The sequence below is a fragment of the Jaculus jaculus genome, chromosome 5, assembly GCF_020740685.1.
Source record: "Jaculus jaculus isolate mJacJac1 chromosome 5, mJacJac1.mat.Y.cur, whole genome shotgun sequence".
NCBI lineage: Eukaryota > Metazoa > Chordata > Mammalia > Rodentia > Dipodidae > Jaculus > Jaculus jaculus.
In genome coordinates this window covers 102864741-102876741 of record NC_059106.1, presented here as the reverse complement: position 1 = coordinate 102876741, position 12001 = coordinate 102864741, and the positions used below count along the sequence as shown (strand labels likewise).

At 40.9% G+C, this 12001-nt stretch overlaps 1 protein-coding gene across 4 annotated transcripts in view; it reads left to right on the top strand.

The window, feature by feature from the left end:
• Positions 1 to 12001, top strand: part of Insr (insulin receptor) — a 216054-nt gene that overhangs the window by 144664 nt on the left and 59389 nt on the right. For all 4 annotated transcript variants that reach the window (XM_045148650.1, XM_045148649.1, XM_004661735.2 and 1 more), the window contains one exon: positions 6367 to 6515. In XM_045148650.1, the coding sequence (XP_045004585.1) occupies positions 6367 to 6515 (149 nt within the window). The remainder of the gene's footprint in view (positions 1 to 6366; positions 6516 to 12001) is intronic.

Genomic DNA, 12001 nt, shown 5'->3' with positions numbered 1-12001 from the left:
TTGTGTAGAGATGGAATTGGGTCTAAGTTGCTATTTCCCTTCCTGTTTGGATCCTGGGCTTTGATGTAGGTTTTGATAACTTTTTTCCTTGAAAGCATCAGATTTGGGAAGATTGATAGCATGTTGCACTCCATTCTGCTCTGCTTGATTTCAGAGCAGAAAGCATGGGGATGGAGCCCTTCACTTCTCCGGAGTGGCTCTTCATTGCTCTTTGACTCTGCTCTTTGGAGGAGCAGCTTTAGCTCCGCAGGTCCTTCCTCAGTATTTCAAGGAGGAAAGGAATCATGCTTCCTGTATTCTCATAGCTTTGCTGTTCTTTGAAGGACAATACCATCAAATCATATTCTACTATTTGGGTGAGAAATAGGATTCTCCCTCTGGTAGTGAGTCAGATTTCCTACACACATTACAGACATTTTGCTCATGTTGTGAGCTTCTTAGATAAGATATTTCAGTGTCTGGAGCCATCACCAAATTTTAAAACAATGTTTTCTGTTTGTTATGTTCGGGTTTAAAAGGAAGGAAAAAAATCAGTAAATAACACAAAAATCCCAAATAGATGCTCTTTGGAAGGCCTGAAACTGACCTGTTTATGTAAAAATTCTTCCTTTTTAGACTTGAGAACTAGCCAAGTGAGCAAGAGAATTATTCTGGTGGGAAATTTTATTTCTATGGGTGGAAAGTGTGGGAAGGAAAACAATCTTTATGTCAGCTCCTGTGAAATTTTCTTTAATGTTTATGAAACCTAAAATACAACAGGTTTGGTTTTACTCATTTTTGATTTAAAAAATCAGTAAGTTGCTTTGTGAACCAAAATAGACCATTATAAATCACCTTTGTATGCCAAATGGAAATTATTTTGTGGGAGTGGGGGTGAGATGGGGGGCAGTTTAAGATATTAGGGAAGCGAACATATTCCTTTTGATCTACTTTTGCTGTTTTTTGCATTTGAAAGAAAGACTGAGTACTAGTAGCTTTTACAGAAACATTTGTTTGAAAGACATTGGCTTTAAATAAAAGATATTCTCCTCTCACTGTAACTAAGAAAATAAATAAAATATAGCAACTTCTCATCCTATGTGACAGCTTAACCTTTGATGCCTGGCACCTTTGCTGAGGAGAAGACAAAAATGATGACAATAATAACATATTCTAGCAGCATCTTGCTTTATAGCATTTTAAAAATTAATATTTAATATAATCTTATTTTATTACTATTTAGCCTCCAGGTCGATAACTGGTCATACTTTTTTGTAGTGTTTTGCAAATGGTTAATAGAAGCAAAATCAAAATATTAAACAGTTTAGCAGCATCAAGTAGAACTGAGAAGTTTATGGTTCATGAAAAACAAAATTATAGGGACTGGGTAAATGGCTCAGAAGTTAAAGGCACTCACTTGCAAAGCCTGTCAGTCTCGGTTCAGTTCCCCATTACCCATATAAAGCCAGATGAACAACATGCGTCTGGAGTTTGTTTGCAGTGGCAATAGGATCTGGCACAGCCAGACACACATATACTCTCTCTCTCATACAAATAAATAAATTTTTAAAATATAATTATAACTATAAAGCAAGAGAAAACTGTAACTCATTATATTCACATAAGTATGGAGAGTAAAATTAATATTCTGCTTTGAAGCTTTTTCATTTATAGAATACTTTATAATACTATTATACTTTTAATATGTTTTGATATCAAACAAGGCCAGATATATTATGAATATATAGTGTTTTTTCTTTCTCAATGGCTTACCTGTGAACATATTTTTTGAGGTTTTTCAGAGCAGAGTTCTAGGAACTCACATAGATTCATTAAAATGCCATGGCATGTATGGATACCTCAGGGGGCCAGGCAGGATCCATGGGAGTACCTTTTCCTGAGATAAGGAGATGAGGAGGACCGGATATTTGGGGTCCATACCAAGTTTTTTGTGTGTGTCTGTGTATAAATCTTTTGGAAAGGAGAGAGTTAACCTAAATCCTTTTCCCTTTCTTTCCTTTATTCCTATTCTCCCTTTCTCTTCCCTTCTTTGACCCTCTTATGTGTCCCTGTACCCTGTCTCTTCTCCCCTTCTTTCTTTCCTTTCTTTTCCTAAGTTTTTGAGACAGGAGCTCACGTTATAGTCCAGGCTAGCCCATGCTGTACTCATGGCAATCCTCTTACTTCAGCCTCTGGGTTGCTATGATCGTAGATGAGTGCCATCACTCCCAGCCTTGTCATCTTTTATGCCCTCTCCTGATCTCTGGTATCCATCTCAGGCTTAACTGCCCTTCACAGCTCCCTTTGCTTCCTCACAAGCATCCTCCTTGGTCATCTGTCTGCTTGGATACAAACTATAATGCCTAAAAGGAACTTTAAAAGTCCTGTCATCTCACAGATAGGAGGACCTGAGTTTGATTCCTAGAACACACACCATCAGGCATGATGGTATAACTTGTACTGAGGAGATGGGGACAGGAAGTTCTCTGGGACTTGCTGGTCAGCCAGTCTAGACTAAATTGGTGAGCTCCAGACCAATGAGAGATACTCTCTCAAAAAGAGGTGAATAGACGGGTGTGGTGGCACATGCCTTTAATCCCAGCACTTTTTTTTTGTTAATATTTTATTTATTTATTTGCAAGGGAAAAGAGAAAGAGAGAATGAATGAATTAATAAATATGGGCATAGCAGGGCCTCTTGTCACTGCAAATGAACTCCAGATGCATGTGCCACTTTGTGCCTCTTGCTTCATGTAGGTACTCAGGAATCGAACTTGGGCCAGTAAGTTTGTAAGCAAACAGTTTAATCACAGAGCCATCTTCCCATCCTGAAATCACTTATTTTTTAAAATTATTTCTTTATTTGCAAGCAGGGAGAGACAGACAGATACATACAGACACACATACACACACAAAGAGAGAGAGAGAAGGAGGGAGGGAGAGAGGAAGAGAGAATTGGAGAAATGGGCATGCCAGGGCCTCCAGCTGCTGCAAACAAACTGCAGATGCATGTGCCACTTTGTGCATCTGGCTTTATGTGGGTACTGGGGAATTAAACCCAGGTCATTAGGCTTTGCAGGCAAACACCTTAACCCCACTAAGTCATCTCTTCAACTCCCACAGCATTTATTTTTTATTTTTTAAATAGTTTTGGTTCATTTTTTTTTATTTATTTATTTGAGAGTGACAGAGAGAGAAAGAGGATAGATAGAGAGAGAATGGGCACATCAGGGCTTCCAGCCACTGCAAACAAACTGCAGATGCGTGCTCCCCTTGTGCATCTGGCTAACGTGGGTCCTGGAGAATCAAGCCTCGAACCAGGGCCCTTAGCCTTCACAGGCAAGCACTTAACTGCTAAGCCATCTCTCCAGCCCCACATCATTTATTTTTAACTCATCATGGAATCACTAGCTTTGTGAGTATATCAGCTAGTTCTGCTATCTAAATCACTGCAGTACTTAGTGGTGTAAAATAACATTCATTTTTAATGCATGTGTATGCATGTGAATATGTGTGCATGTATGTGATGATCACAGGACAATCTCAGGTGTCATTTTCAAGACTACTGTCCCCTCTTTTGAGATAGGGTCTCTCATTTTCCTGGAGCACACCAATTAGGCTAGATTGCCTGGCCAGTGAATCCCCAGGATCCACCCATTTCTGTCTCCCCAGCATTGGAATTAACATGTGCACACTACCATAGCCTGCTTTTATGTGGGTTCTGGGGGCTTAAGCCCATATCTTCATTTTTGTGGGGCAAGTGCTTTACCTACTGAGCCATCTCCCTATCCCAAATAGCATTCATTTATGAGGCTGTCTTCGACAGGCAGAGGGAGCTTCTCTCCATGAAGTCTTTCATCCTAGCAACCAAAAAGAGTGGACCTCAATGTGTATTTGCTTTTAAGGTCTCTGTGTTTCACATTTTCTACTTTCCCATTGGCTATAGCAAATCACATGGCCAAACCAAGATTCCACAGATATGGATGGGTGGGTGAATAGACAACATTTCCTGGTGGGAGGAGCCACAGGAACTAGTAACCATTTATGATTTCCCTCCAGGAAATTAGATGACATGTTTTGTTCATTCATGGGGCCCTGCAATATAGAACCAATGTTGGCAAAGGACCAGATAATAAATATTTTCAGCTATGAGAACATATGGTCTTCATTGTACTGACTCATCTCCGACATTTGTTGGAAAAGCAAGCTTAGATGATACACAAACCTGGGCATGGATATGATCCAATAGAATGTGTGTTGTGATTTGAATGTGAACTGTTCCCCATAGGCTCATATATTTGAATATTTGGTCCCTAGAGGGTTGGTGCTGTTTGGGAAGGTTGTGGAACATTTAGGAGGTCACTTCCTGTTCACCCTCCCCTTTCTGGTTGTGGATACAATATTGTAGCACTTACCTTTTTGTGGCTGAAATAAAACGGCTGACCAAATGCGACATATGGGAGAAAATGGTTTATTTCAGCTTATGTTCTGGAGGAAAAGTTTCAGTGTGGTGGTGGGTGCAGGAAGCTGACTCATATCATTACCCATCAACAGGGAGGTAGCAGAAAGACTGAGATGACTTGTGAACATCCAGTAGGGCTGGAGTTATAAACCTCAGGGTCTTACTCCCAGTGACATACCTCTTCCAGCAAGGCTCCACCTCCCAAATTGCCACCAGCTGGAGAAAAAACCATTTAAAACACATGAGGCTGTGGGAGCTATTTCACGTTCTAACCACCACAGATGTCAAGAGCCTGCTTCCTGCTTCTGTTGCCATGCCTTCATGACAACATGCTTTCATGACAAAAGTAACCCATGAAACTGTAAGCCAAAACAAGCCCTTTCTTACCTTAAGTTGCTTCCTGTCTGTTATTTGATCACAATACTGAGGAAAGTAACTAATATAAGTGGCCATTGCATTTGTTCTATGACTGGTGGTTTACATCGTGTAGAGACAACATATGTGTAGAGACAAGAAACTCCAAATATTTGGTGGCTATTCTGTTTTCAGCCCAGATGTTAGAATATCACCTGTGTGTGCCACAGTATGATCCTGCATTTTCCACTTGGGATGAGTATCATACTGCATACTGCAAGGCTTCAGATCTGGGACAGTCACACTTAGAGTATTCATAGTCTTTGCCCTGTGGAATCCGAGTGCATTTCTAAGTTTGGATCCTGAGCCCTCATATAAAAATAGAGTACAGGAACTAGGGAGATGTGAAAGGCATTTACTTGTAAAGCTTGTTGGCCTGGGTTCAATTCTCCAGCACCCATATAAAGTCAGATGCAAAGTAGCACATTTGTCTGTGATCCCAACCTTCCTGCAACAATGGGAGGAGGAGTCATGTAGACTAGAGTTTGTTTTCAGCAGCAAGAGTCTGTCTTAAAGAAGTGGAGCATAGATACCTCAAGGTTGTCCTTTGACCTCCACACATGTACTGTGGCATGGAAACACACACACACACACACACACACACACACACACACACTGAGCATGGCTACAGTAGTTACCTTCTTATTGCTGCCTGACCAGAAGTAGTTTATGGGGGGAAAGGGTTTGTTTAGGCTGACAGTTACAAGGAAGGGGAAGTTTCATTGTGGTGGGGAAACCATGATAGAGTAGGCAGCTAGGGCATTATTTTGCCACTGCAGCTGAGGGTGGTGAGAAGTAGTCTGAGTGAGTTAGCTTGCACTGGCAAGTGGGCTGGACTAATCAAACTCAAGGTCTGCCCTCAGTGACACTTCTCCTCTAGCAGGCTGTACCTCCCAAAGGCTCCATCATCTGGGGACTAAGTAGGAGGTTTAATTACAAACACTTAAGGCTAAGGGGGACATTTTACATTCAAGCCACCACAGTGACTATGCATCTTACATATGTTGAGTGAGAAGATGGGTCCCTCTTTGTTGCACTGTAGGTTTGGGCCAGCTGGTTGGTTCAGCAGACCTGCTGACTGTACTGGATGTTGTGTGATTGAAGGGTGGCTCCAATCCCCTGTGCATGAATGTAATACATGTGTTGAGGAAGTGGAGACAGGAGTATCCCTGGGGCTTGATGGCTAGCTAGACTGGCCACTGAGTTGGTAAGTTCCAGGTTCAGTAAGTGACTCTGTCTCAAAATATAAAGTTGGAAAGTGAAGACAGTTGAAACTGATGTCTGACCTCCACACACATGTGCCCTTTCATTTAAGAACACAATGTACCCATTCCATATGTACATACAAAATTAAAATGCTAGGAATGAATGCCCACCTCAGCAAACCTTACCATAGGGTAATGGATTAAATATGTCACTGGGTTCTCATGGAGTGTGTTTGTTGTCTGCCAAGCTGGATGAGGTGAACCTTGTACATACTGACCCTTCTCTTTCTCTCTGGTACACCCTTAGCTTGATATGCACCCCATGTCTGGGTCCCTGTCCCAAGGTTTGTCACATTCTAGATGGCCAGAAGACCATTGATTCAGTGACATCTGCCCAGGAACTTCGAGGCTGTACCGTGGTCAATGGAAGCCTGATCATCAACATTCGAGGAGGCAGTAAGTACACAGGTTGTGGGGCACCACATTCCTTATGAGCTTTGAACAGGCAATGAAAACAGCCCAGAGGTTCCTCCCTCACACACTCACACATTCCTTGGGCAACATTCAGAGCATCCTTCAGCTGAGTGCAATGAAAAATGAAAGAAAACAATAATTAAAAAGATAGGCATCATTCAATGATTTTCTCAATAGAATCACATAAGGAGTTTGTTTCAAAACCTGAAATGAGGTGTTCCTAGTTCCATCTTTCCCTAAAATTATTTTAAATTTATTTTTTTAAATTATTTATTTGTTTGTTTTGGCTTTTCTAGGTAGGGTCTCACTCTAGCCCAGGCTGACCGGAATTCACTTTGTAATCTCAGGGTGGCCTCGAACTCATGGTCATCCTCCTACCTCTGCCTCCCAAGTGCTAGGATGAAAGGTGTGTGCCACCATGCAAAGAGAGAGACAGAGAGGGAGAGGGGGGAAAGAGAGAGTGGGTACACATGCCCCACCTTGTACATCTGGCTTACATGGGTACTGGGGAATCAAACCTGGGTCCTTAGGCTTAGGAGCAAGAGTCTTAACTGCAAAGCCATCTCCTCTAGCCCCTTAAAATTCTTATTTTCTAGTCTTGATTGGAAATCTGTATTCTTAACAAAAGGACAGCTTGGTATGGTGGGACATCCTAGTACTTGGGATGTGGAAGCAGGAGGATCAAAAATTTAAGGTTGGGCTGGAGAGATGGCTTAGCGGTTATGCGCTTGCCTGTGAAGCCTAAGGGCCCCGGTTCGAGGCTCGGTTCCCCAGGTCCCACGTTAGCCAGATGCACACGGGGGCGCACGTGTCTGGAGTTCGTTTGCAGAGGCTGGAGGCCCTGGCGCACCCATTCTCTCTCTCTCCCTCTATCTGTCTTTCTCTCTGTGTCTGTTGCTCTCAAATAAATAAATAAAAAAAAATTTAAGGTCATTCTTAGCTGCATAGTGAGTTCTAGGCCAGCCTGTTTTACATGATTCATATAAATAAAACCAACAATAACAACAAAGCAAACAAACAACCATAACAACAGAAATCAAGCAGCAGTAGTATACCCACTACTGATCTGCAGATAAATATTGTCTTAAGCAAAAATATAGCCTCTTATCTATTCAAAATTTGTTTGGCAAACACTGGCTGAATTGTGAGGGTGAGCCAGACAAAGTCCTTTTCATTATGGATATTTAAAAAAATTTTTTGGTTTTATTTTTATTTATGTATTTGAAAGTGACAGAAAAAGAGAGAGAGAGAATGGGCACACCAGGGCCTCCAGCCACTGCAAACGAACTCCAGACATGTGAGCCCCCTTGTGCATCTGACTAACATGGGTCCTGGAGAATTGAGGCTTGAACCTGGGTCATTAGGCTTCACAGGCAAGTGCTTAACCGCTAAGCCATTTCTCCAGCCCATCATTATGGATATATTTTTTTCATTATGGGTATTTTTGACTCAGGGTTTTATATCACCCAGGCTAGTCTCAAATCTATGATGTAGCCAAGGCTGACCTTGAACTCCTGATCCTCCTGTATCAGCTTTCTGAGTGCTATATTATAGGCATTCACCACCATGTATGGCCCACTATGATGGATTTTAGGAATAAACAGAGGAAAATGTGCTGTAAGTTCAAGTGTCATCCTGAGCTCTGAAGGAAAGCTAAAGAGGACAGCAGATAGAGGTGGAACCAGCAATGTTTACCTGCAAAGAACCATATAATGAATATATTGTGTCCCTTAGCATCCATGGTTTGGTCCTAGATTCCCTGTGGCTACCAAAAAATTGAGGATGCTTTATGTCCTTTCTGTAAAGCAGTGTAGTATTTGTATAGAATATATGACACCATCCCATAGATGTCAAACCATCTGTAGATGACTTCTAACAATCCAGAATGCATACTATGGAGATACTTAAAAAATTGTGTTACATACGCAAATCTATAAATGTAATACATTACATAAACGGGTTGAAGGACAAAAATCACATGATCATCTCATTAGATGCAGAGAAAGCATTTGACAAAATCCAACATCCCTTCATGATAAAAGTCCTACAGAGACTGGGAATAGAAGGAACATATCTCAATATAATAAAGGCTATTTATGACAAGCCTACAGCCAACATATTACTAAATGGGGAAAAACTGGAAGCTTTTCCACTAAAATCAGGAACAAGACAAGGGTGTCCACTGTCCCCACTTCTATTTAATATAGTTTTGGAAGTCTTGGCCATAGCAATAAGGCAAGAGACACACATAAAAGGGATACAAATTGGAAAGGAAGAAATCAAGTTATCATTATTTGCAGATGACATGATTCTATACATAAAGGACCCTAAAGAGTCTACTAGCAAGCTGTTAGAGCTGATCAAAACCTACAGCAATGTAGCAGGGTACAAAATAAATGCACAGAAATCAGTAGCCTTCATATATGCTAACAACAAACACACAGAGGATGAAATCAGAGAATCACTCCCATTCACAATTGCATCAAAAAAAATAAAATACCTTGGAATAAACCTAACCAAGGAAGTAAAGAATCTATACAATGAGAACTTTAAAACACTCAAGCAAGAAATTGCAGAAGACACTAGAAAGTGGAGAAACATCCCTTGTTCCTGGATTGGAAGAATCAATATCGTGAAAATGGCAATCTTACCTAAAGCAATCTACACATTTAATGCAATCCCTATCAAAATTCCAAAGGCTTTCTTCATGGAAATAGAAAAAACAATCCAAAAATTCATTTGGAATCACAAAAAACCTTGAATATCTAAAATAATACTGAGCAACAAAAAAGAGGCTGGTGGTATCACCATACCTGATTTTAACCTATACTACAGAGCCATAGTAACAAAAACAGCATGGTACTGGCACAAAAACAGACATGTAGATCAGTGGAACAGAATAGAGGACCCAGATGTAAGCCCAAGTAGCTATAGCCACCTGATATTCGATAAAAATGCCAAAAATACTCATTGGAGAAGAGACAGCCTCTTCAGCAAATGGTGTTTTGAAAACTGGATAAATATCTGCAGAAGGATGAAAATAGATTCTTCTCTCTCGCCATGCACAAGAATTAAGTCCAAGTGGATTAAAGACCTTAACATCAGACCGGAAACTTTGAAACTGCTAGAGGAAAAAGTAGGGGAAACCCTTCAACATATTGGTCTTGGCAAAGACTTTCTGAATACAACCCCAATTGCTCAGGCAATAAAACCACAGATTAACCACTGGGACCTAATGAAATTACAAAGATTTTGCACTGCAAAGGACACAGTGAAAAAAGCAAAGAGGCAACCTACAGAATGGGAAAAAATCTTCGCCAGCTATATATCTGATAGAGGATTAATATCTAGGATATACAAAGAACTCAAAAAGTTAAATAATAAGGAATCAAACAAGCCAATCAAAAAATGGGCTATGGAGCTAAATAGAGAGTTCTCAAAGGAAGAAATACGAATGGCATATAAGCATCTTAAAAAATGCTCTACATCACTAGTCATCAGGGAAATGCAGATTAAAACTACATTGAGATTCCATCTCACTCCTGTCAGATTGGCCACCATCATGAAAACAAATGATCATAAATGTTGGCAGGGATGTGGAAAAAAAGGAACCCTTCTGCACTGCTGGTGGGAATGCAATCTGGTCCAGCCATTGTGGAAAACAGTGTGGAGGTTCCTAAAGCAGCTAGAGATTGATCTACCATATGACCCAGCTATAGCGCTCCTAGGCATATATCCAAAGGACTCATCTCATTTCCTTAGAAGTACATGCTCAACCATGTTTATTGCTGCTCAATTTATAATAGCTGGGAAATGGAACCAGCCTAGATGTCCCTCAACAGATGAGTGGATAATGAAGATGTGGTACATTTATACAATGGAGTTCTACTCAGCGGTAAAGAAAAATGAAGTTATGAAATTTGCAGAAAAATGGATGGACCTGGAAAGTATTATACTAAGTCAGGTAACCCAGGCCCAGAAAGCCAAGCGCCACATGTTCTCTCTTATATGTGGATCCTAGCTACAGATGACTGGGCTTCTGCGTGAGAATGAAAATACTTAGTAGCAGAGGCCAGTAAGTTGAAAAGGAGACATAAAGGGTGGAGAAAGGATGGAAGGAGGATACTTAATAGGTTGATATTGTATATATGTAATTACAATGATTGTAATGGGGAGGTAATATGATGGAGAAAGGAATTTCAAATGGAAAAGTGTGGGGGTGGGGAGGGAGGGAATTACCATGGGATATATTTTATAATCATGGAAAATGTTAATAAAAATTAAAAAAAATTGTGTTACTTAGGGAATGATGACAAGAAAAAAAAATGTCTGCATGTTCAGTATATTTGTGATTATTTGCCCCTAATTTTTTTTTTTTTTTTTTGAGGCATGCCCAAAACACTGGTCTTTTTTATGAGAGAGATAGGGAGAATCGCATGCCAGGGCCTCCAGCCGCTGTAATCAAACTCCAGAAGCATGTGTCACCTTGTGCACATATGTGACCTTATACACGCATCACCTTGCACGTCTGGCTTACACGATATTTAGGGAATTGAACATGGCTCCTTAGGCTTTGCAGGCAAGCACTTTAACTGCTAAGCCATCTCTCTAGCCCTCTTCTAAGTCGTTTTGATCTCTACTTGGTTGAATTCACTGATTGGAAACTTACAAATGTGGAGGGCCAAGCTTATCTAGTTTTGTGGCCTGTATAACATCTAGCATAACAGTTTAGCCCTGTTGTTTTAATATTAAAAAAAGAAAAAGAAAACCAACAACCCACAGACACAGAACAATAACTGGGCATGACTCTGTTCCAACAGAACTTTATTTACAAAGCAGTGTGAATTTTGCCAACAGGCAGCTTCTTGCCAACCTCTAAAATAGATATTAAAAAGGTTGTTATTCTAAGAAGTTTCTAGGCAGGGGAAGGAGTCGTTAAGATGGGGATTATATTCATTTCTTTTATCATTGCTAGGGGTAAAATGCCTGATAAAAGCAGCTAAAGAGGAAGTTTTATGTTGTTTTACAGTTTGAGGTCATGATAGAAAAGTTATGGTGGCAGGAGCATGAAGCAGCTGAAGCAGCTCCACTGTCAGGAGAGACAAGGGAAGTGAGGGAGTGGGAGAGGGTGGGAGAAAGAGAGTTAGTTGCTGGTGCTCAATGAGCTTCAAATGTATAGGTGAATGACATTTTGGGAAAGAAAACAGGCTATGCAAAGGCTCTGAGGCAGGAGTTGATTTGCCCCCATTTAAGAAACAGTAGTTTTGGGCTGGAGAGCTGGCTTAGCAGTTAAGCGCTTGCCTGTGAAGCCTAAGGACCCCAGTTCGAGGCTCGATTCCCCAGGACCCACGTTAGCCAGATGCACAAGAGGACGCATGCATCTGGAGTTCATTTGCAGTGGCTGGAGGCCCTGGCGCACCCATTCTCTCTCTCTCTCTCTCTCTCTCTCTCTCTCTCTCTCTCTCTCT